This window comes from Lethenteron reissneri, chromosome 14 (assembly GCF_015708825.2).
Source record: "Lethenteron reissneri isolate LAM-NWPU_2019-01 chromosome 14, ASM1570882v1, whole genome shotgun sequence".
Taxonomy (NCBI): Eukaryota; Metazoa; Chordata; class Hyperoartia; order Petromyzontiformes; family Petromyzontidae; genus Lethenteron; species Lethenteron reissneri.
This window is the reverse complement of record NC_083792.1, coordinates 5,481,114-5,505,373: the sequence shown is the minus strand read 5'-3', so window position 1 is coordinate 5,505,373 and position 24,260 is coordinate 5,481,114. Positions and strand designations below refer to the sequence as shown.

Genomic DNA, 24,260 nt, shown 5'->3' with positions numbered 1-24,260 from the left:
GTACATTTTAGAGAATATATTCTTATATTGTATTTGGAATATTTTCTTCAATTAGTGTCATAAATGTATTGAGAGCGAAACGCATTAAATACTAATCTGATGATATAACTTGGGAAAAGGGTAACGCACACCAACAACTTTGCTTAATATACATTTTTAATGTATTAAATTTATAACGCTGTATTAAGTATATTGTGAACATACTGGTAAACCTTTATTTTAGATATGTCAGAAACCCCTTGCTGTGCTCTATGCTTTGTTACTCTGTGAAGAGGAGCAAAACAAGTTGTTGATTGAATTAGGTTGCAATAAAAGGACGTCGCACTTTTTAACAAAGTAAACTCTTCAAACAGCGCACAAAACATCCGATGTATATCTGTACCCCATTCAGGGGTCTGAATCAATTCACATGAGTTCCCACAATGTCGTGTTTTCCTTTCCAGAATGTTATCCACATCATGCAGGCTCTTTCTGGAATACGTCTACTACTGAGAATACAAAAAAAAACAACCCAGTGGAATTGGGTTCTTGCAATTACTGAAGGATCCATTAACATGTAGCTGCAATTGTGATGGATGCCTCGCGGTGGCACAGACATGAGAGTATTATCGATCATCTGTGAGTCGTGGGGAAACTCAATCTCGCAAAAAGCACCAAACAAGCCAAGACGCTCCTAAATCACACAAATTGCATCTGCAAGGACAGTCCATTTGTTACCGCGCGTTGTCTGTGCGTGTGTGCGGCGTTCTAATTTGGGAGCGTTTCTCTCTCCAGTCCTGTAATTGCAGACATCCCCCTACAGATATTGACTCTGGCTCCCCAGCGAGATTCATTTTCATTGCTTGAGAGTTCAAGAAGGAAATTGTCGAGAGCAAGTGGTGATGTATGTTTCTGAATAAATGAGCACTGCCAATTGATGGTCTTTTTATAAATAAATCAGTAAACATGATTGCAATAATGTGCGATATGAAAACCCGGTGATCTATGTTTTTTAGTTTACATGCCCTCTGGGGGCAGAAGTTGGCTTGAAGCGGAGGCCTCATCGGAAGCCCAGAGTGAGCGATGATGCAGCAGTGGAGATGCTGCGGCGAGCACAAGGGGACTCACACCGCAGCATTGTCCTGGCAGAGTTTGACGAGAGCTCCTCGCAGCCTGCATCAACGTGTCCATTGGTTTGTCCTAATAGTAGTAATAATAATACGTAATTATTTTCAACAAAGTTAACTCTTCAGAGAACTTAATGATGTAATTATTCTTCTAAGTTATGATCAAATGTTAATCCGCTTCTATGGAATTGCACAATCAATGGCGGATATGTGCCCACTGTGGTTCATGCATTACATTTTGAGTATTTGCAGTGAGATAATCTGTTACGTATCTTATCAATATTAACTGTTTATTAATAGTGTATGGGTTATTTCTGCACGGTGATAAAAAAAATGTATCTATTTTATCGAGAAAAATGGAACGAGAGCTAAAAAGCGCACCCAAATCGTCGAGAATCACACGGCGAGACAGAAATAGGAGCGTGGATGAGCGATCACGTGCAAGGTAGACGCATCGTAGTGATTGACAAAGAGAGTAGGTGGACCAGGGCGGCACACATCACTCAAAGGGACGATGGCCAGGGGAAGAGCAGCGACATCCAAGGAGAGAATGCGCCTGAGAGGACGGTCACTGGGAAGATGGAGCGATGGAATCAGTTGAGGTGCAGGTGTTCAATGCGGATTGTGACGTCGCAGGCCCATGGGAGATGTGCTTCACGACTTTTGGGATATCTTCATCCAGCAGTGATGATGATGATGATGATATGGTACAAAGCTCCTTCTCGCTTGTGGTATTTTCTTCGCATTTGATGTTCACGGATGTAACCAGGCCGTTGAAGTCAAAAGGCAGAACCGTGTTGTATGTGGGACAACTAAAGTGAAATACTCCCAGCAGAATCTCACATTAAGGTAATGCCTCATTTTAATTTACACACGATAAAGATCTGATAGTATACATTGCTTTACAGTTTCCTTTGAACATATTTACAGGCAGGCATTTATGATATTCAACGAAAAGTAAAAAAAATTGGTTTAAGTTATGCTGCAAAAAAAAGTATACAAAAGCATAAAGCACCTTTGTGCATATTCCATACATGGAGCGAGAGTTGTGTTCCAGCCAGCGATGGACAGACACCCGTGACGGATAGACTTGCGCTGCGGATTCACCTCTGCGGTTGGTTACATATATTTAGCGTGTACAAACATTGCTACGAGTTAAAAGTTCCATCATGATACGTTCGATTTTTCTTGCTAAAGAATGACAAGTATGGCTTTTTTCATCGTTTGAACAATGATACGTGTTAATTATTCATAAGTGCTGAACGTGTACATTTAAACATAGCATATTGTTGCATATTGCTTCAAAACGATAGGTTGATTAAGACAAAGCTGTCCATCAAATAACTGAGACCCATATATTATTTGGCCATATATTCAGTAAATATTAAATATGTTCACACGCACAACAGTTATTCTGCTTAATATTTTCACTGTCTATTTAAAACAGCCTTCATACATTCAGCAGTGAATGCTACACAGATTATTGCGTACAATGCCACCTTTGCAATTACTGTAGAACCCTTTATACAATTATGTTAGGGATATAGAAGTGTTAACGCGTCACTGCATTTATTTGTAATTGTAACGCTGTCTATTGTTGTCCTTTAAGAGATGTGAGATTTTCTAAATAGCCCAGCTGTGTATGTCTCAACGTATCATTAGTGGGAGTCAACATGAGTCAAATATGCTGTACAAGGTATCGGATATGGGAAAAAAGATCTCAAAACCAATAAATAATATTGCCAAGTTAAAATAAAAAAAAACCTAATCACAATAAACAAGCTGTTGCTTTATACAGTATAAACTATAAAGATGTTAGTTTAACACGTAGGCTTTCGCGACCAATGTTATTCATAATCAACGATTTTTGGGTTTAGATCGCGTTTATTTATAAATGTGTCGTAACCCTCCACCACCCGACACGGCCAATCAGTAAAAAATGTGTCACGTTGACAAAAAACACATTCCAAATGATTACTAATCTACAACTCGCATCGTAACAATAGCCTGATTACTAATCTAGTATATAATTACAATCACTCCCCCCTTGAATCTTTGCACCTGATGAGTTAATGAGTTAATGATGACGTCATCCTGCTGCTGCTCTATATAAGAACGGGAGACACAGGAGAGCCTCACCATTCTGGCGAATTGCCCGATGATGCTGGTTGTAATTACCAGCGAAACGTCGTACTCAAATTGTGAATGTTGTTGCTTCAACACACCGGTGGGCTAAAGCAGTGAACTATTTGTCTTTGTCAACGTGACACATTTTTTACTGATTGGCCGTGTCGGGTGGTGGAGGGTTACGACACATTTATAAATAAACGCGATCTAAACCCAAAAATCGTTGATTATGAATATAAAGATGTTGTAGAGTTTTAATATATAAATAATGTTTGAAACTTTCTTGCCACATTAGCTTTGAAAAAAATGAATACTTTACACAATTTACAATTAGCATTTCCTCTAATAAATTGTATAAAGTTATCATGTACATGTTTGGCAAATGTACATTTAGTGGATAAGTATATACGTTGAAGTTGAACATTAAGACCGCACCACGTTCCAAATTGCATTTCCGTTGTAAACACAAATCGAGCCGGGGGTTCCCTGCGTGGCTTTGCACAACCTCGAGTAGATGAGCTCCTCCACGACGCCCATGGACCTCAGGGCCCGACCCCAGCCAGAACCACCGTGCCGTCTCCACGGTTAAACTCTGCGTCTTGGCACAATGCATTGCAGGACATTACACAAATACTCTAGGTACCGTTTGGGTTGCCACCTGTCCGGGAATTGGGCATCTGTGTTCGGATGGTAGGAACTGATTTGTAACCGAAATCTGGGACTGGGTTTGTGTTGAATTTTATTCCATAATATTGCAATGTTTGATGTACCTCGTGCTGAGAAATGTCCAGGTTTGGTGAAATAGTGACAATCTTTGGTACAGTTCCTCGTCGCATATCTGACCAATTAACCACCCACACCCAATACAATATTTGCATTTGGTGTAACAGTCCTTTCCTATCGATGTTCACAAATCCAAACGTGTCGTGTAGGGTCGTGCATTCCTCAGCCAGGTCGGCTCAGTGAGTGGCTCGCAAACACGAGGGACAGGGAGCAGGTCGCTGGAATCTTGACTCAGCCTATCACCCCTCCAGGGTAATTAATACGAGTACCACTTTGTGTGAAAGCCAACAGCAGTTGTCCTATGGAGAAACTCACCCCCATCATAGGAATGTGGAATTTCCATAATTTGGGTTTAAGGCTCTCAAAAGGAGATGACAACGCCTCAATGCTGATTTGAGCAATGAATCACTTGACATGTATCGTTAATCTCGTGCACACCCGCTTATAAAGCCACAGTTAAGCGTGCTTAAAGCAGTCTTGAGTGGCATATTTGTTCAATATCCTGTAATTTTACGTAGATGTTCTGATCGAGGTCTGTCACCTTTTCCACAGACCAAACCCGGGTATATTTGTCGGTCAGCACTGTGCATTCGACTGTAAATAAAGTTCAACACAACACCACCAGATATCAGTGCAAATTAATTCCTGCCACAAACACACAGACGCCAATTCCCAGACTGTCTGCGCAGGTGGCAACCATTATTTCAGTTCCAAGCAAGTCGGAAATGTGACATTGTACTTCACTCATGATGCATTCCTCGCAATTGCAGCTACTCCAGCAGTCATACAAAGGATAGAGACAAGTGATGAGTTTTCTTTTTCTCTGAGATGGAAAAAATATAAGTAACAATTCAACGAGCTCACCTTCAGAATATCGGGTGTACAGCGTGATCCATACCCATGGAGAGCACCAGCAAACAAATTGTTGGCGCTCTCCTCCCATCTTAAAACAAAAATCTCACCTTGATTTTCAGAGCAGTTGGCAGGGGAGGCACAACTTTAGCTTGCGTTACAATAGGAACGCGTTTCAGTGACACTGACGCACACACGGTTTCTAAGTACACACACACACAGGCTCACAAATACGTACGCATACCCACGACGGTGGAGCGGCGGCGCAGCGACTCGCGTGCTGCAACGGTGAAGCCGGCAGCCTGCGTTGGATTCTCTACCATGGCTAACATCGGTAGTGGCGATCTGAACCCGACCTAAGTCACCTCTCCACTCTTGGCCAACTCGCATCGACCGGCGTTGTGAAGTCTGGTTCAAACAACTCCCGTCACCAATATTGGCATGACGAGGCCTTCATCCAGCAGTGGTCTGACACGTTTGAATATTCATATATTATTATTATGATCGCTTCTGACTCAACATGCGATTCTCAATGTACACGCTCGCCGCCTTGAATGTCAATCTCCCCTTGGTTGCTCCTTATGAGAAGCTAGCCTCATAAACCCGATTGTTAGCAGAATTTATTTTTGTAAATGTTTATTTTAGGCAAACTTTTAAAAGGCAGGCCCACTGTGTCTTCAGTAAGTGAGTAAAATTGATTAAAATGCTCATAGTTTGCACATGAAAAAGAGATGACAAATTATATAAGATGTCTCGCATGCTTGTCATTGTAGTCATCTCTCGTTTTCATGAAATCAACTGGGAAAGCTCAGGAACTATTTCACTTTGTTTCAAGTGCCATGGTGTGTGGTGACCCTAAGCACATGCATTCTAAAAGTATTCACCCAGACATGTGTGAGCACATCAGGAAATGGATAATGAAATCATCACTTTTGCAACAGATCATTGGCAAGCGCTCTCCTTCCTTAACACTCATCGGCCACGGCAAAATACTGTCTCACAATTCAGCTCTTTGCCAAACACAAGTTATGGTGTATGGGCCAAACGTGCTCAAGCAAGATTTCAGTTGGAAATTCTTTCACTATGTAATCAGACTTGTGATTGGGAAAACACATCTAAGGAGGCATTTGAAGCACCGTGAACTTATATTGGAAGAACTCAAGTGGAAACGTGACGAAATTAAATCATTATTTATAACTTTGCTAAAAAAGAAACGAGGGGTATTTCCGCAGGCTTGACAGCGCATAAATAACGACAACTCAGGGACACTTTCATATATTAAGCGGGAGGCAAAATACGTCGGTCTGTTCTGAGGATGGGAAAGCTTGGCACGGAGTCGTTTGAATGATTTATACACTGTACGCTCGGTCTGCAGAATTTATCCTTGACATTTCCTCAACTCGCATGCGTATTTGCACCATTCGTCAGAATGTCAGCCCTCGGGAAATGCCTTCCTTGACGGGCTCTCGTAAGTGCGAAAGGGCATCTAAGCGTCCTAGATGACAAGGCTATTGTGGCGAATCCTTATCATTGTCCTTTGATTTTTGTTTCGTGTGATTTTCTCTCTTCTGGTCAAGCTACAGTGTTGTTGGCTTCAGTAGTTTTGTCATCTGGCATTGGAGCTGCAGACTCAGCCTGGTTCCCTCCATTCTCCTCCTTATGTAACGGTTTCCTACAAAAAGATACAAACAAAACATTTGGAGCAAAAATTTGTGAGCGCGATAACAAAATGCACGAAATGTGTCCTGTGGCCCGTTCTGCTCTGGCAGAACACCCAGCATTCCACTCCCTAACTCGACGTCTTTCTCCTGATTAAATAAAGACAACCACAGCTCAGAAGCAAGATAATTTACAATGTAACACAGTGTCACTTTGGCAGTGGTTGAACGCTGATAGTGGTGTTTGATTATCGGCCATGGCTAACATCAATCGCAATGATACGTGCTTTGCCATTAAGTGAGCTTTAATGGATAGCATATCATCATCATCCGTTATTTGCATTGTTATTCGCCTATTCATAATAATTACAATTATTTACATGGGAGTTGTTTGATCATAATTTATCACACTATTTCTGCATATAAATGATGCACTCCCAGAAGGCCTTGCGGTTGACAGGAAGTGGCAGGACAGATATATGAAAGAGATATATTCTCCACAAAGATGCAAATGGTTATCTTTACCACACTGGTGAGTGCAAATTATTGGATGAAGGGGGAGGGCCGAGGACCATCTCATACAATCACTCGCCACTGACCTTGGATAGGAGTCAGACTCGACGGACTTGGCCATTGCACAGTTGCACTACCACTGCAACTAACAGTACACCCTGCCTGGTCAACAACCAGTAATTATAATGGTCTTTACTTTTACACAAGGAAATCAATACATAATTGAGTACTCATGACATTAGTATAAGAATTATATTGTATGGTATATAATTATACAGGCTATGATACTAACATTGTTGTTGTTATTCTTACGGAGTTTTTAATCTGGGTAGTTAACCAGAGAATGAAAGTAGCTGGCACTGTGATCACATTTGATACAAAGATTTATTTATCAGATGATGAGAGTGGAATGAAGGGCAATGAGCGGTGAAGCACACAGACTAACTGGGACATTACCAAACAATTAGGGCTTGAAGCAATTTCAGGGAAAGCTGCCAGGGTTCTGTAGATGGTATCGGCACAAATGGAATGGGTCAAGGCGAGGCTTACAATTCACATAATGGGTTACATGATTTTCTGAATTAAGCCAGACATGTGGGCTCAGGGGACATGGAGTTCACTCCAAGAGTGAACTGCGGTGGGCGGTTTTCCTCGGGGGGTTACGGTGGATGCACATTTTTTGCACCACCCTCCCCGACTGCTCAAATCCACTTGGCTTCGGTGTCTCCCAGGAAAATCCTTTCACCTCCACAAGTCCTAAAGATGCCGCTGTAGACTTTGAAAGTGCTGGGTCGTCAACCGAGGGACATTTATGATCTCCCACGCCTAAGCGGGCCACAATAAACATACGCCCAGCTGACTTAATGATCTCATTCCTCATGCAGTCGCAAAAACTGACATTTCCTCCACTTCCAGGGCCCCCCGTACATCACAGGCACCGTCGACAAGGCAATTACGGCACCCTCACAGTGCCTGGGCACTCCTGTCACGGTATTTGACAGGAGCCGTCATCGCGGGAAGATCTAGGGAAACAGGAAAACCCTGGCTTGACAGTAGCAGGCGCCGTGCTTGCCACGAGACGAATATCGCTACGCACCGCACCACGCGGCATGATTTGTCGGCATTTAAGTGCTTCTCGTGCCAATTAGCCGACTCAAGCAGTGACGGTGCACCCCGGCCCTGCTGGGTGTCCGGCGTTGCTTCAGTCTGTCGGTGCTTTGTGAAGGAAAACTCTTTTGTGAGTGATAAGCCAGAAATGTATTTAAAATAAACACACAAAGTGCCATATCCATATTCATTTGAGGTTTCATTTTGAAGTTGAAGTAAATATCGAGTGACAGCCAAACAAACGCCTTCTCACGGCAGAGCTGGGCACGGCACCCGGGGAGCCGGTGATTGACACTTCCGAGACTGAAGTTGGATGCCACAGCCGGCAAATCTCGCCGACTGCCGCGATGCCAATTTGCCATTACGCCATCGTCCCATCAGTGGTAAAATATACAAAGGAAGTCATAAAGTGTGTGTGTGTTTGTGTGTGTGCCAGTCATCTCAGTCAGTCAAGCCATGGCACCTGGGTCTGTCCCCTGACCTCTTGTCAACGGGTGTTCGACACTTCACTTGGCCTTAAAGTGCACATAACTTGGCACAAGCGCCGTGGTGACATCACCGTCACTTAGTGACGAATGGAGGTTGTTGTTGTGTTTGTATTTGTTTGTGTGTGTGTGGAGCAGTAGTGCTAGCCACCCACCCCCTCGTGTACCATTCCGGCCTTTTTAGGTGCTCGCGAACAGCACTTACCCCAACAGTCTGTTAAGGATATACAGGGGATCTTGTTGAGTGGTAGTGTCGCAGTTAGCGCGCTGCGCTACGAACCCAGCGACTCAGCCTCAAATGAGTACCTGGTGCAGTGTGTAAACATCACCACTGGGAAGACAAAGGCGGTCCGGCGTGGTGCTGGCCACCCTCCCCCTCATGTACTGTGCCAGCCTTTATAGATGCTCGCTAATGGCACTTGCCCCAACAGTCCATTAAGGCTATATGGAGATGTTTGTCTTGTGCTTGGCTGTACATGAGATACGCTGGTGTGCAAGACCACATTTGTTACAAAAACAATAAAGTTTAATATATGTCTGAGATGGATGATATTTTGAAGATATTAAAAAATAAAACTAATTTAATAGTGAGGTATAAATTTCGACCAGAACTACGGAATGCTCTTGTTATTTAATGAATGAACGTGGTGATTAATAATGTCAGTTATTGGGAATGGACGCCAATTCCACTCTGCCCTGAGGTGTGACAAAGGGAGGTTCAATGCCCACAGGTGCACACTGAGATAACAATGCCAACGGTCTATCCAGGAAAGCCCTCTGAGGCTCAATACAAAATTTTCACGAGGCTCCTGCATCAATATGTCAGGTTAATACCGTTTTTAAATGTCTTTGATTACCTGGAGAAATTTGAAACAATAATGCCAAAAATTTACTTTAAATACTCGAATATCAATTATTTACTGAAGAAAATATCTAAAAGTCTCAAGCCTCTATTTTAGTGGACATGCAGTTGAATATTTAGATAATTCCATGAATGAGTAAGATGAGAAGCCTCAGCATACAAGCAAATCCTGCGCATAATAATGGGTGATGCCCTGATTTCCGCACAGATAGATTCGATCCCCAGACACCCCATGAATTCAATCTATACGTGATGTAGCCCAATGCTGTATTTCCAGCTGCTGGGATGCTCAAAGCCCACAGCCTTACGCCTGCAAGAGCTGAAGGGCGAAGCCAGGCTCGAGTGCTCCTTGGCTTTACAGATTCAATGACATTGAATATTGTCTCAAAGCTTCAGAGGTAACAAACAAAGGTCAGCCCATTGCAGATGGCTTCACAAACCTTCATCTGTTGACCACATTCCAGGATTTTTGAATATTATCAAATCTACGTCGTCTACTACTAACCCTTAAATACGAATTTGCGTCATTGTGGAGAATGTAACAAAACAAATACGCAGACAATACATCTCCTTCCCATCTATGTCCATCCACATAAAAAAGTGTTTTTTTTTTCACTTCCTGTCCACCACTACCTTCTGGGAGTGCATTCTTTCCTTGTGAATGGGCAATTCACCAGTATTGGTTCAAGCAACCCTGACTGCTGATGAGACACTGCATGTTGAAAACGGCCCAGAGTTTGGCTTGTATTGATGCAATGCTGATGAAAAGAGCCACCACTCGCAGACATAGATGATGGGCCCAGTGGCTCTGGGGAGAGGGCACCGAGCCAAAAGCAGCACTCAGGTCCCAGGCTCAAGTCGAGGATTGAGCCGCCGACGATTCGACTCAATGTTCGAGCAAAGCGAGAGGTCACAACTCGGTCACCCACCGGTGACCCGCATGAAAAGCCACGGTAGTATATTCAATTTTACAGCTCTGAGAATGAAAAATATGATTTTGACTGCCATGCGAGATCATTTCTGCATAGCAGACTCTCCCGAGTGTGTGAGTGAAAACAGGACATTTCAAAGCATGGGGAGGCGTTCATCCAGCAGTGGGTTGTACATTATTGATACATATAACATTATAAGGACATCATTGTTTTATATTTAATGTCAATTCCAACCAGATTTTTGTAAAAAAAAAAGCACTAACATTTGCACCTTTGCTGCTTGAGTCCTGTGGCATATTTATAACAACTGCTATAAGATGAATTGCTGTTGATTTGAAACATTTCGTGACTGCAGGAACCCGTACTCTCTGGTTCTTTCGGTAAAGTCACGTAGATAGAAAAAATAATAAAATAAACACGACGTTTCGGTCGCAACACAAGCGTCCGTCATCAGCTGACGTCATCAGGTGACGGACGCTTGTGTTGTGACAGAAACGTGCTTCTTTGATTATTTTTTCTATCTACGGAGAGTATAAATTGCTGTTACGAGCCAGGGTGGGTAGAAAAACTCTGCCCTCTCCTCTGTTCAGACCAGAGGTCACGTTGATACGCAGAAGTAGTTCTGTGAAATCTCGTTCGCTAACATCGGGTGATGCAGCTGCTCTGTGAGAGATGAAAATGGACATTTCGTCTCCTGACATGATGCTGATAGCACGAATGCAAAACGATCACAAAGACTAAACACATTAAAGAACGGGTTGTCTCCTCTTACATCCCGAGACAATATTTTGTTATGTTTCGTTCAGCACAATGGCAGTAGTGCACTGCATCCGATGTTCCCATTTACGCATGCTCAACCGTAGATACACAGATCCTCCGATCGGCGGCTTTAACCTCGTCCCAGGACTGCGTGTATTGCCTTGGCAAATGCGCTGAACAAAGCATGCGGCAATAGAAACGTCCTTTCCAGTGCGGTGACTTGTCAAGCAAAATGCAACCCCTGAAGGCTTAGGATTTTTGAAGGAGCAAAAAACGAGGGTATTGTTCTTTTTTTTTTGTTTCTAAATGCAGAAAACAGCGCAGAGCATGGCAACATGTCATGGTGCAGTACTGCTCGTCTCTGTGGCCAAACCTCGCACAGACTGCTGGGTAAAGTTTCCCAGCAGTCTGTTCACTCTTTTCCTTTACAACTTTGATGGCGCCGTTTGTTACTGGGTGCTTGACGTTTTAAGCCTTGGGGCCTGTGCTCAGGAATTGTATATATAAAAAAACGCATCTATACGCTGCACACGCAGTGCAAATACAGTAAGAAAGCCCAAGGTATCCATATTTATCCTGCACAGATCTGGTGGGGGAAATGCAGATTACAAAAAAATACTCATAATAATCATAGCCCATGGTTGATCCACTGTTGAATTAAAGCCTCCCCACGCCGTGTCATTCCTTTGACCGGACTTGACCATACAGGTCAGCGCAGGTTGAAGAGGACAGCACAGGACCGTTTCAGATATCACTCACGACTGATGTTCGGATGAGGCCAGACATTGAGGTGCACTAACCACGACGCCACCACTCCCCCCAAGTTCAGATTAGTGAACATCTATTTAAAACCCATGTGGCAGATGGTGGCAGAGTGGGCGCTAATCGAGTACACATTTGGAAACTAAAATCTACCAGTTTATTTTTAAGAGAGATTTCTAAAATTATGAAACCGAGATACAATTCCCATTCAAAGCTCATGGCAATAAACATTACTTCCTATCGCGTGTTGAGATATATGAACGTGAACATAGATTCAGTTGACTTAATCAATGTGGATCTCACCCAAATTTTCCCCAAACTTGGAATCAAGTAACATGCACACCACCTGCACGGATGCAAGGCATTTATAAGTGCATTTCAGCTGCAATAATTTAAATCTACTCTTACAAAAAACGTCATGCTGCCATGTGTATTATATATTGGCCTCATGCTAATAGACTTTGTATTGATTGCCTGAGCAGAACAGCCTGCTATTTTTTTTACTGCAGTGAACCAAAGTCCAGTTGGACAGCAGATCAAACATCGGAGTTCATTATGGAATCTGAAAATGCCATTTCCAAAACAATAATACATTCTAAAACTTTATTACAAAATGCCAGACACTTTGGAGTGTTCTCTCTGTGACGATATCAATGTCTGCTCTATTCATATGCAGATGCAGGCTGCTAAAATTAAAATGAAGAATTGCCTGAAAGTGCAACTGACATTAAGATATTTATGGCAGTGCAATACGCAGCATTTTGCATGCGAACTGCATTTAGCACGTTTAATTATGTTATCCGCTTCCTTTAGAGAGGGACATTTTTTGACATAATTATTTTATCAAGACAAATAAGTGGCTGCCACGCACATTATTTTCTCTGCTAATGGGACCTACCAAAAAACCTGCTACAACATATCATCTACCGACATTTAATTAGAGCAAACCCTTGTTTGTGTTGGGGATCAGTGCACCCCAAGTGCGACCTTCTCACACGCACTCACTCCCACGTCCTTTTGTTACTAATAATCGCGTGCCACCGTTATTAGAGAGGAGTTCAAAAGCGGGATGACGCATAGCTCCGTGTTGTGTCCTTGAGATGCGTTTCGGGACGATGCTTTGTTTTGCCGTTCGTAGGCAGGGAGGCGATGTGCAGTGGGGCGTACGGCGGTGGTAATAGCCGCAGCAGCAGCAGCAGCGAGGTTACGCGCAACTGACAGTGTGCTTAGTATCGCTGCAACTCACCTTCAGCAAAACCCCGGACCGCCAGGAAAACCTCAGCCACGGCCAGCCTTGTGGCTACGGGCCATGCCCAGGTAGGCAAAACAGACATGGGGCACTGTTGGGCCATTCAGCTATCAATTATGAGTCTATTTATAATCGAGGCAATGTGATTTCCAGCCCAAATGATCGTTGAGGTGGTGCTCATCTACTGGTGGAAATTCCACATTCCTATAGTGGAGGCGAGTCTCCCCATAAGACACCTACTGTTGACTTCCACACAAAGTTGAACGAGTTTTATCGATCCCAAAGGGCTGATGGGCCCAGTCAACCCTCAATATTCCTACTGCGAGCCTCCCATGATCCCGCTGAGCCGCCTGGCCAGTTACCTTTTCTAGATACGGTGGCTCTGAGCCCCAAAACACACGGACAACGTCTGTGTCAGAGCAATCATTATACATGTCTACAACAGATGCAGGCACGAGACAAGGCCATATTAATGTTCTGTGCACAACTAGCAGGGCTCACGATGTCTGCATTGAATGGCTACGGTCACATGGGACCCAGGGCACTCAACGCATGTATTTGCAACTAATCAATCAACCAAGGAAGCCATCAATCAAGAAAGACTGCCAAACATTTGACAAGTGCGACATCCAACCACTGTAAAGCTCCGAGACTGGTTTGTCAGTACCCTCGCTCCAAACGAAACCCCCCTCCCGCGAATCTCAAGGACACAACACACTCAGGTTTATTGGTTTGGTTGTGGCAATGCTTTGACATTTTAAAATAAAGTATTTAAAAAATAAAACAGCTCTTGAGAGTTCAGACTGGATCGGCAGTGGCTCAGCGGAGCGTAAACATGGAGAGTGCAGCTGCCCTCTGCCACCCTGGTGTCATCTTGGTCATGGTAACAACGTTGATTGTGGTGATCACAATCATGCACATGGGAATTTAACAACGTTGATTGTGGTAATCACAATCATGCACATGGAAGTTTAACAACGTGTTTGTGGTGATCACAATCATACACATGGGAATTTAACAACATTGATTGTGGTAATCACAATCATACACATGGGAATTTAACAACATTGATTGTGGTAATCACAATCATGCACATGGGAATTTAACAACATTGATTGTGGTGATCACAATCAGGCACATATAAATTTAACAACGTTGATTGTGGTGATCACTATCACACACATGGGAATTTAACAACGTTGATTGTGGTAATCACAATCATGCACATGGGAATTTAACAACATTGATTGTGGTGATCACAATCAGGCACATATAAATTTAACAACGTTGATTGTGGTGATCACTATCATACACATGGGAATTTAACAACGTTGATTGTGGTAATCACAATCATGCACATGGGAATTTAACAACGTTGATTGTGGTAATCACAATCATGCACATGGGAATTTAACAACATTGATTGTGGTAATCACAATCATGCACATGGAAATTTAACAACGTTGATTGTGGTGATCACAATCATACTAATGGGAATTTAGCCACGTTGATTGTGGTAATCACAATCATGCACATGGGAATTTAACAACGCTGATTGTGGTGATCACAATCATACTAATAGGAATTTAACAACATTGATTGTGGTAATCACAATCATACACATGGGAATTTAACAACGTTGATTGTGGTGATCACAATCAGACACATGGGAATTTAACAACGTTAATTGTGGTAATTATTGTGGTTATTTTTTGGTTGGCATTGCAAAAATTCCTCCAAGAAAGGTGAAGGGACAATACGTGGTGGGTGGCAACAGGCACATGGGCGGTGACACGGCCCAGTGGTCGTGCGTTCACCGCCTGTTGCAGAGATTCGTGGTTCCCTCCTGGAAGGCTGCATTGGTTAATACTGGCGATGCATTAACCATGAAATATATATTTCACTTTTAAACACTTTGCAGAAAAACTTAGCAGAAAAAGTCTTGACATTTAAGTGAGGCTTTCGTTGATTAAAAAATAAAATTACATTATTATTTTGGGGAATGTTGGTACAGTGGTTGGCCCAGTATTATTACTTTAAAAAAATGAACGTAGAAATGTACCTGATTATATCATATATATTATTATTACATTTTTAGCTTTGTCCCCAAAATGTACCTAATAAAATCATCTAATTTACATGAAGTATTCATCCAGATATCTCCCACAGCAATGCATCCCTTCATGTCAGAAAACAGCCCACGGAAGCTAATGTCACAAAGCTACCTTTGAGATCCCTTCAAGTGACCTCTGATCTATGCAGAGGTCACCTGAAGGTACTTTGCCATCCACTCTACCGCGAGGGGTAATGTCTGTCGCATGCCAATCTATTTCTCAAAGCTGGAATTTAGGCAAAAGTGCAGACCCAAGTTTAGTAAGATTATTTTTGTTAGTTCAAACATTGATGACCAAGTTGAGACGTCAACTCTCTTCACCCGAGGACCCGGTTTGATCACAGGCACCTGCCTGGATTCAAACTCAGGAACTCAGCAGTGCCCGCTCAGTGCTCTGACCTCTGAGTCACCTGGCCACCTCTAGTTTACTCGGTGTGTGGAATTAAAATGTAAACTCATCCCATCTGTAATTAATGTGGTTAGCCTGCTATACGACTCCCTGAGAGCCCATGGGAATCCTCTGCATCATCATTGAATGGTTATTGTTATGGCTTTTCCAAAAGAATGATCCTATTCTCACAACTGTAACAAATGTAATGTGGCAACATAAAAATATTTTCATAATTGTAGTAAGGCAGGGCCTGGAATGTGTTGTCTTTATACTTGTCTTCGATGACGTAGATAAGTGTGCATTAAAAACTAACAGCTCCTAGTAAATTTGCCTTCACAAAGTAATTTTGAAAGTGGAAGGTTCATGAATATTCATATGGAACACTTTTTCCACGCTATCCAGACTACGCAGTCCTCAGTGTTTGTGTAGTGGTGGTATTGACGTGCGCCGACAGTGATGGATCACGGGGCGCGGGGTTGGGCACGCGATGTGGGCGTGGCATGGACGCGCGCGCCGGTGGTAAGGCGCGCTCACACAAGCTGGGGAAAAGAGGATCGTAGCGAGTGCGCAGTGATTGGTCAGATAAGTGGGTGCTCTCAGCGACGTCCGCAGGAGGGGTATAAAGGGAGACGCGCGAGAGCACTCGTGGTCAGTGTTAACCAGTTGAAGACCGAAGACGGGGTGGAGGAGGTAGTGGCCCGAGACCCCTAGTCCCGCCGTCCTTGTGAGGACCGGGGCCCTGTGTGGCTCGGAGCCGAGACTGGGGGACCCGTAGTCCGACGCCCGTGTGGGTCGGGACGGTGGTACCCAGAGCCGAGACGGGCACCCCCGGCTGGGTGTGTCCCGGAAGGCTACGGGGCGTAAGAGCCCGTGTCAGTATAGCTGAGTGGGTGTTTGTCACCCGTGTAGCTGAGTGGGTGTTAGTCACCCGTGTAGCTGAGTGGGTGTGAGTCACCCGAGTAGCTAAGTGGGTGTCAGTCACCCGTGCAACGAAGTGGGTGTTAGTCACCCGTGTAGCTGAGTGGGTGTGAGTCACCCGAGTAGCTAAGTGGGTGTTAGTCACCCGTGCGACGAAGTGGGTGTTAGTCACCCGTGTAGCTGAGTGGGTGTGAGTCACCCGAGTAGCTAAGTGGGTGTTAGTCACCCGTGCAACGAAGTGGGTGTGAGTTACCCGAGTAGCTAAGTGGGTGTTAGTCACCCGTGCAACGAAGTGGGTGTTAGTCATCCGTGTAACTACAAGTTGGTGAAAATAAAGAGTGTGCTACCCGTCAACACGTCTCCCGCCGAGTTACTACTTTACAACTGGCGTCAGAAGTAAACCTGTCTTCAAGAAAAATGGACACAAGGAAGACTTCGCGTACCCACGTGCAAGATCGGGGAGACGACGGCGTACCGGAGACACCAACCTCGGGAGGAGAGGACGAGGAGTTGCCGCCAATACAGCACTTCGCGGAAATGGCCGATACTCCGCTTGCCTCCGACACCAGCCTGCAGGACGCACACTCCCGCCTGGCGGAGTTGCTGCTCGCCGCCGCTGCGATTTTGGCGGAAATCTCCGTTCCAGCGGGCGGAGGGACGGCTGCGGGGTTGGAGGAGGCGGCGCGGCTGAAGGGATCCCGCCAGACGGCGTTTCGCGCCAAAAGTTTTGGAGTTGGCGCCATTATTGAGGGCCCGCCACCGCTTGGCGGGAAACGCGGACACCACGCGGCCAGAGATCTCCACACAGCGCAGCCCGCATCATCGGCGCGCGCCGGAGATCTCCATTACGCGCCTGCAGACGGAGCCGACACCTTCTACAACCACAGCGGCGCGCGGGAAAATCGTTCCAACAACGACGACGGCGATCGAGTCCTCCAGCAACGATTGCCCGCGCTGTCGGTGTTCAAGGCGGACGGGGGCGACTGGGGAGCCTTCCAGCGACGGTTCGTCGCGCATCAAGAAATGTCGGGGTGGTCCGACACCACTGCCCTGCGCGCGCTGCCAGCGATGCTCGACGACGACGCGCTTGCAGCCTTCACATCGGCCCCGAGGTCGTCCCGCTCAACGCTCCAGGCCGCGCTACACCTGATGGCCAAGGTGTTCGGGCCACCCTCGACCTGTCGCCACCAGTTTTACGATCGGCGGAAGGTGGTTGGAGAAACAACGCTCGCCTATCGCACGGCGCTGCTCGCCCTGGCAGACTCAGCTTTTCCCCGCATGGACAAGGAGGGGAAGGACGCCATGGTGACGGAGCAGCTGTTGGCGTTGGCTCACGGATTGGGAGTTCCCATAAATACGGCGGACGAGATGGACATTTGCTCTCTGGGGATTGCCACAAGTATTCACGCTTACGAAGTCCTAAAGCGAAAGCCGACGGTCGTCTGCGCATCGGTGGGGAACGGGGCACCGGCCGCCACGATCGTCGGCCCTCAGCCTGCTGTGCCTCGGGAGGAGGCCTTCGCTGGTTCAAGGCCGGGGGAGTGGAGAACGGGAGGTCGTTCGCCCACACGCTCCTCCCGCAAGCTGGAGCAACCGAAACCTACGACGTCCCTCGTCGTCTGCTACAACTGCGGCCTTCGGGGCCACGTCGCGTCCGGGTGCCGGGCCCCACGTCAACGCACCGCGGGACCACGTCCGGACGACGACCAGGGCCTCAAGACATCCCAGCTGAACCCGGCAAGTCGCGGCACCTCACACGTTCGGTCCACACGCACGGCACAGTCGGGTCGCCGCTTAGCGGTGGGGGGACCGTGTATGGGCACCGGGGGTTCGGTTCGGCGAGAGGGGTCTGCGTACGGCCCGAAGGCAGTCGAGTGGTCCGAATTGGCCCACAGGATTGTGGCTGCGTCGGCCGGGTCGTCCGTGGTAACGGGGTATATTGACGGGGTTGAGGTCCGGGTGCTCGTGGACACGGGTGCGTCGGCCACTATTATTTCGGACCTTATTTATAATATTCTTCCCGTCCAATGTCGACCCCTTCTGCCGGTGGACGTACCATTTTACGCGGCGAACGGGGGATCTTTGGGAATCATCGGCCAGATTCGGGCGAATATTTGTATTGGCGACATTAAATTGGCGGGTCCTATTTTTGTATCATCATCGTTGGCCGTTCCTTGTTTACTAGGCACGGACTTTCTGTCTAAAATGCCCATCAAAATTCTTATAGACCAGGCCTGCATTGAGCTTCCGTCGGGTCGGCGGGTTGAGTTTTTGAAGAGTCCAAATAAGATACGCACGGCTTGTGCGACGGTGCAGGCGCTCGCAACCCGGACTGTACGGGTGCCCCCGGGATCGCAAATGTTGGTACCCCTTCGGTTGAGAAAACCCCTTGGGGCGGATGTGGGGGCACAGGGAGTTCTATTGGGGCCGTCTAACAGGGCTAAAGGGGACCTCGACTTAGCGGTGGCCCAGACCATGGTGAGGGGGGACAGTGAGCCGTTCGTTGTGGTCCTGAACACGGGGTCGCGGCCGGCCGTGATTACGCAGGGAACGGTGCTGGCTCACGCCGCGCCGCTACCCGTCGAGGAACAGCTCGTTGCTCACGCCGATTCAAATGTCGATACGCATCCCCAAGGTGAGGAGGGGACGGAGTGGTTGGACTCGTTGTGTACTGGGTCCAGTACCTTGTCCAGTGTGCAGTTGGGTGCATTGAGGGGCTTGCTGCTCGAGTTCGCTGACGTGTTTAGCAGGCACAAGTACGACATTGGCTGCACAGACCTGTTGCGCCACCACATAGAGACTGGGGACGCGGCCCCTATTCGACAGAATCCCTTCCGGCTCAGTCCAGCCGAGAAGGAGCATGTGCAGTCGGCAGTAAATGACATGTTGGCGGCCGACATCATTGCGCCCTCTTCCAGTCCGTGGGGTGCTCCTATCGTCTTGGTTAAAAAACAGGATGGATCCCTGCGGTTCTGTGTCGATTTCCGCCGCCTAAACAAAATATCAATGGCCGATGCGTATCCGCTCCCCAGGATGGATGAGTCGCTGGATGCCTTGGCAGGAGCACAGTTTTTTTCGACGCTCGATTTGCTTTCGGGATTTTGGCAATTGCCCCTCGATGACGAATCAAAACCAAAAACCGCTTTCCGGACACCGGGAGGCCTATTTGAGTTCAACCGATTGCCCATGGGTTTACATTCCGCTCCTGCCACGTTCCAGAGGCTCATGGAATTGGTTTTGTCAGGCCTCCAATGGGACACCTGTTTGATTTACCTCGATGATATCATCGTTTTCAGCCGAACTTTTGAGGAGCATCTCCAGCGACTGAGAGCAGTGTTTGTCAGGATGCGTTCCGCGAAGCTAAAGTTTAAACCGGCTAAATGTTTTCTGCTTCGGGAATCGGTCAGGTATTTGGGCCATATCGTTAGCCGTTCGGGGATCTCGACGGACCCTGCTAAGACGCAATGCGTCGGCTCATGGCCAACACCGACCTCTGTTACTGAAGTCCGCAGCTTCATAGGATTTGCCTCCTATTACCGTCGTTTTGTCAAGCAGTTTGCCACCATAGCCAGGCCCCTGCACGCTTTGACGGCTAAAGGGGTGCGGTTTCACTGGGGGCCGGAGGAGGAGGCCGCGTTCTGCTCCCTTCGTGACGCCTTGGTGCAGGCTCCCCCCTTGTGTTACCCCGATTTCACGCAACCGTTTGTGCTCGACACGGATGCCAGTAACACGGGTATCGGGGGAGTGCTCTCACAGGTGGTCGGGGGGGTCGAACGGGTGGTCGCCTACGGTAGCAGGGTTCTGTCCCCCGCGGAACAACGCTACTGCGTGACACGGCGTGAATTGCTGGCGATTGTGTTTTTAATACAGCAATTCAGGCCGTATCTGTATGGCCGTCACTTTACGGTTCGCACGGACCATGCGGCTCTCCAATACGCTATGCAGGTGGCGCAGCCATCCGGCCAATTGTCCCGATGGTTGGAGGTCCTTCAGGACTACCAATTCACGACGATTTACCGCAAGGGGTTGCGCCACTCGAATGCGGATGCATTGTCACGGTTGCCGACGCGTACGGAATGCGCATGTCAGTTAGGATCGGCGCGATGTAAACCCTCTGTCGCTGTCCTCGCGGAAGTGGTGCTAGCCGCCACCGATACTACGGGGGTCGACGCCCCCACGGGGAGGGACTCGCTGTTAGCATTGCCTCTCATCGAGTGGGGCCGTCTGCAAATGGCCGACAGCTCCCTACTCGCGCTACGTCGGAAGGTTGACGTTCCCGAGGGTGGGGAAACGCGGGTCGGTTCCTGGGTGTGCAGACAGGGCCTCTTGATGAAGTGGGACTCCATGTCCCGGCGTCACATGCTTGTGGTGCCGGTTGCTGTACGGGGTAAGGTCGTCCTGGCTGCCCATGAACGACTCATGCATCTGGGGTTTCACAAAACGCTCGCCCTCATTCAGCGAGACTACTATTGGCCGGGGATGGGCAACGACGTGGCGAACATTCTTAAGGGGTGTGTAGGGTGCGCTAAAAGAAAACCGCCACCAATAGCGGCTAATCCACCGCTGCAATCCATTCAAGTTTCGCGCACGAACGAATTGGTCGCGCTAGACATCTTGGGGCCCTTTCCCACTACACCTCGGGGAAATAAGTTCCTGCTGGTTGGCGTAGAGTACTTCACCCGCTGGCCCATGGCGTGGCCACTCGCCAACCAGTCGGCTGCGGCAGTGGCGGACGCCTTTGTCCAAGGTTACGTTTTGGACAAAGGCGCCCCCGAACGCTTGCTGACGGATCAGGGGAAAAACTTTTCGAGTGTTTTGTTGCGCGAGGTGTGCGACCTGTTGGGTACAAAGAAAGTACGTACCTCCCCGTACCACCCGCAGACTGACGGTATGGTTGAACGTCTGAACAGGACGATTACGTCTATGCTGTGCCAACAGGTATGCGACGACCAGGTGGATTGGGACTTACAGGTACCGGGGGTACTAGCGGCCTATCGGATGGCACCCCATGCGGCGACGGGGTTTTCTCCATTTTTTCTGATGTATGGGCGGGAGGCTGATCCGGCCATGGACGTCCAACTGGGGATTTCACAGCCACGTGCAAAATCTAAATTGGCAGACCATATTAAGTTTAACATCGCCAAATTGGCTGAGGCGCGTGAGGCTGCGAGATTGAATTCACGCTCTCGGCAGATCGCGAACGAGCGATTGCATGAACGGAAGGTGCATACGCACAATTGGGAACCGGGCGATAAGGCCTGGCTGCATTGTCCACACGCACCGTTGGCTACGTCCCCCAAACTGTTGAGACCATGGAGGGGACCGGTGGAAATTGTGCGGGTTGCACGACCCCAGAGTATACAGATTAAATGGGGAAAACGCCGTTGGTACGTGCACCCCTCCCGACTGAAACCCTACGCGGTGCCGCGTGACCCCTGGTTGTGCCGTGACGACCGAGCGTGTGATGTGACCGTCGACTCGGGGTGGGATGTGTCGCAGGCTGATCCTCACGTGTCTCCACCTGACCCACCCCCAGGTGTCTCGGACCTGACGGCTGTTGACCGTCGGGAACCGGAACCCCGCGGCTCACGCGGAGCCCCGATGCCTGGCCCATGCCTTCCTGAACTGCCGGCGCCGCCGGATGGCCAACTGCGTCCTGTGCCGTACGACGGTCCGGCAAGGCGGACTCGGGCAAGGACGCAACACTTTTCATGAAAAAAAAAAAAAATAAATAAATCTTTTTTTTATTAAAGCCCGACCTCGTTGCCGGCTTTTCCCTCTGCCGGGGTAATGTCCCGTTCAAGGGACGCTCGGACACATTGGGACGCTGCATGAGTCGGAGAGAAAAGAAGAGAAAATGAATAAAGAAATTTTTTTTTATTGTTATTCTTTCCGCATACACAGTATCGTTGCCACTCGCCGGATTGTGCATATTGTTCTTGTTGTGGGTGGGGCGGTTGCTGGGTTTTGCGGATTGCGGTGTTCATGTTGTGTTGTTAGGGTTTTGTTGTTATGTTACGGGGCACACATAGGGGTGAAGGGGTGTTGTATATTTTATTAGCAGCCGGGTCAGCTGCGAGCTATGTGGTAGGGGGTGATGTAGTGGTGGTATTGACGTGCGCTGACAGTGATGGATCACGGGGCGCGGGGTTGGGCACGCGATGTGGGCGTGGCATGGACGCGCGCGCCGGTGGTAAGGTGCGCTCACACAAGCTGGGGAAAAGAGGATCGTAGCGAGTGCGCAGTGATTGGTCAGATAAGTGGGTGCTCTCAGCGACGTCCGCAGGAGGGGTATAAAGGGAGACGCGCGAGAGCACTCGTGGTCAGTGTTAACCAGTTGAAGACCGAAGACGGGGTGGAGGAGGTAGTGGCCCGAGACCCCTAGTCCCGCCGTCCTTGTGAGGACCGGGGCCCTGTGTGGCTCGGAGCCGAGACTGGGGGACCCGTAGTCCGACGCCCGTGTGGGTCGGGACGGTGGTACCCAGAGCCGAGACGGGCACCCCCGGCTGGGTGTGTCCCGGAAGGCTACGGGGCGTAAGAGCCCGTGTCAGTATAGCTGAGTGGGTGTTTGTCACCCGTGTAGCTGAGTGGGTGTTAGTCACCCGTGTAGCTGAGTGGGTGTGAGTCACCCGAGTAGCTAAGTGGGTGTCAGTCACCCGTGCAACGAAGTGGGTGTTAGTCACCCGTGTAGCTGAGTGGGTGTGAGTCACCCGAGTAGCTAAGTGGGTGTTAGTCACCCGTGCGACGAAGTGGGTGTTAGTCACCCGTGTAGCTGAGTGGGTGTGAGTCACCCGAGTAGCTAAGTGGGTGTTAGTCACCCGTGCAACGAAGTGGGTGTGAGTCACCCGAGTAGCTAAGTGGGTGTTAGTCACCCGTGCAACGAAGTGGGTGTTAGTCATCCGTGTAACTACAAGTTGGTGAAAATAAAGAGTGTGCTACCCGTCAACACGTCTCCCGCCGAGTTACTACTTTACATTTGTATGAAACAGAAACAACGACAATAGTTGTCTTGTGCATAGACTTCTCCTTGCCATAGGAATGCGGAATTTCCACCACTGGCTCAGGGCTGTAAACAGGCAATTCTCATTTGAACAGGAAATCACTTTGCCTTTGAGAGACAAGGAAGGCCCTTGGTTGACTGCCTGCAATACGGTAATTTTGGGAAAAAAGTTGATGGATCAGATAGATTTGTGAAACTCCTGAACCACTGGGCTAGCAAGGGGCCGAGGAGATAGCAGCACAGCACTGTGGCTATTGAACGCATCTGTGCAGAATCTTGTTTTTCCTTCTATGGGTGGGTTTTTATTTGGGTTCTCTGGTTTCCTGCCATACACAGAGCACTCTTTAAAAAAAGAAACTGTCCAAACCTTCCCGTGTAGAATCCGCCTGAAAATATTTTTTACATTCAGTGAGGCTTTCTTGATGAACCTGGCGACTTGAGTTTGATTTCCTGCCACGAATAACTTCAGTGGCGAGTGGAATCTGAATCGGTCCCAAGTACCCCCCCCTTCACCGCGCTGACCATTTTGGTAAAGCATAGTTCAAATAATAACTGACACAAGGTGCGGAGGCCTTCATACAACAATGCATTGACAGAGGACCTTCATTATTACTGTAACAGTAATTTTACAATTGTTGGCTTA

General features: G+C 47.7%; 1 protein-coding gene across 1 annotated transcript in view; it reads right to left on the bottom strand.

Moving 5' to 3' along the window:
* Positions 1-3,473: 3,473 nt before the first annotated feature.
* The window catches only part of LOC133342314 (disabled homolog 2-interacting protein-like), a 50,270-nt gene continuing 29,483 nt past the window's right edge, over positions 3,474-24,260 (bottom strand). Inside the window, exon 7 of the mRNA XM_061551402.1 lies at positions 3,474-6,540. Within this exon, the coding sequence (XP_061407386.1) occupies positions 6,441-6,540 (100 nt within the window). The 3' untranslated portion in view covers positions 3,474-6,440. The remainder of the gene's footprint in view (positions 6,541-24,260) is intronic.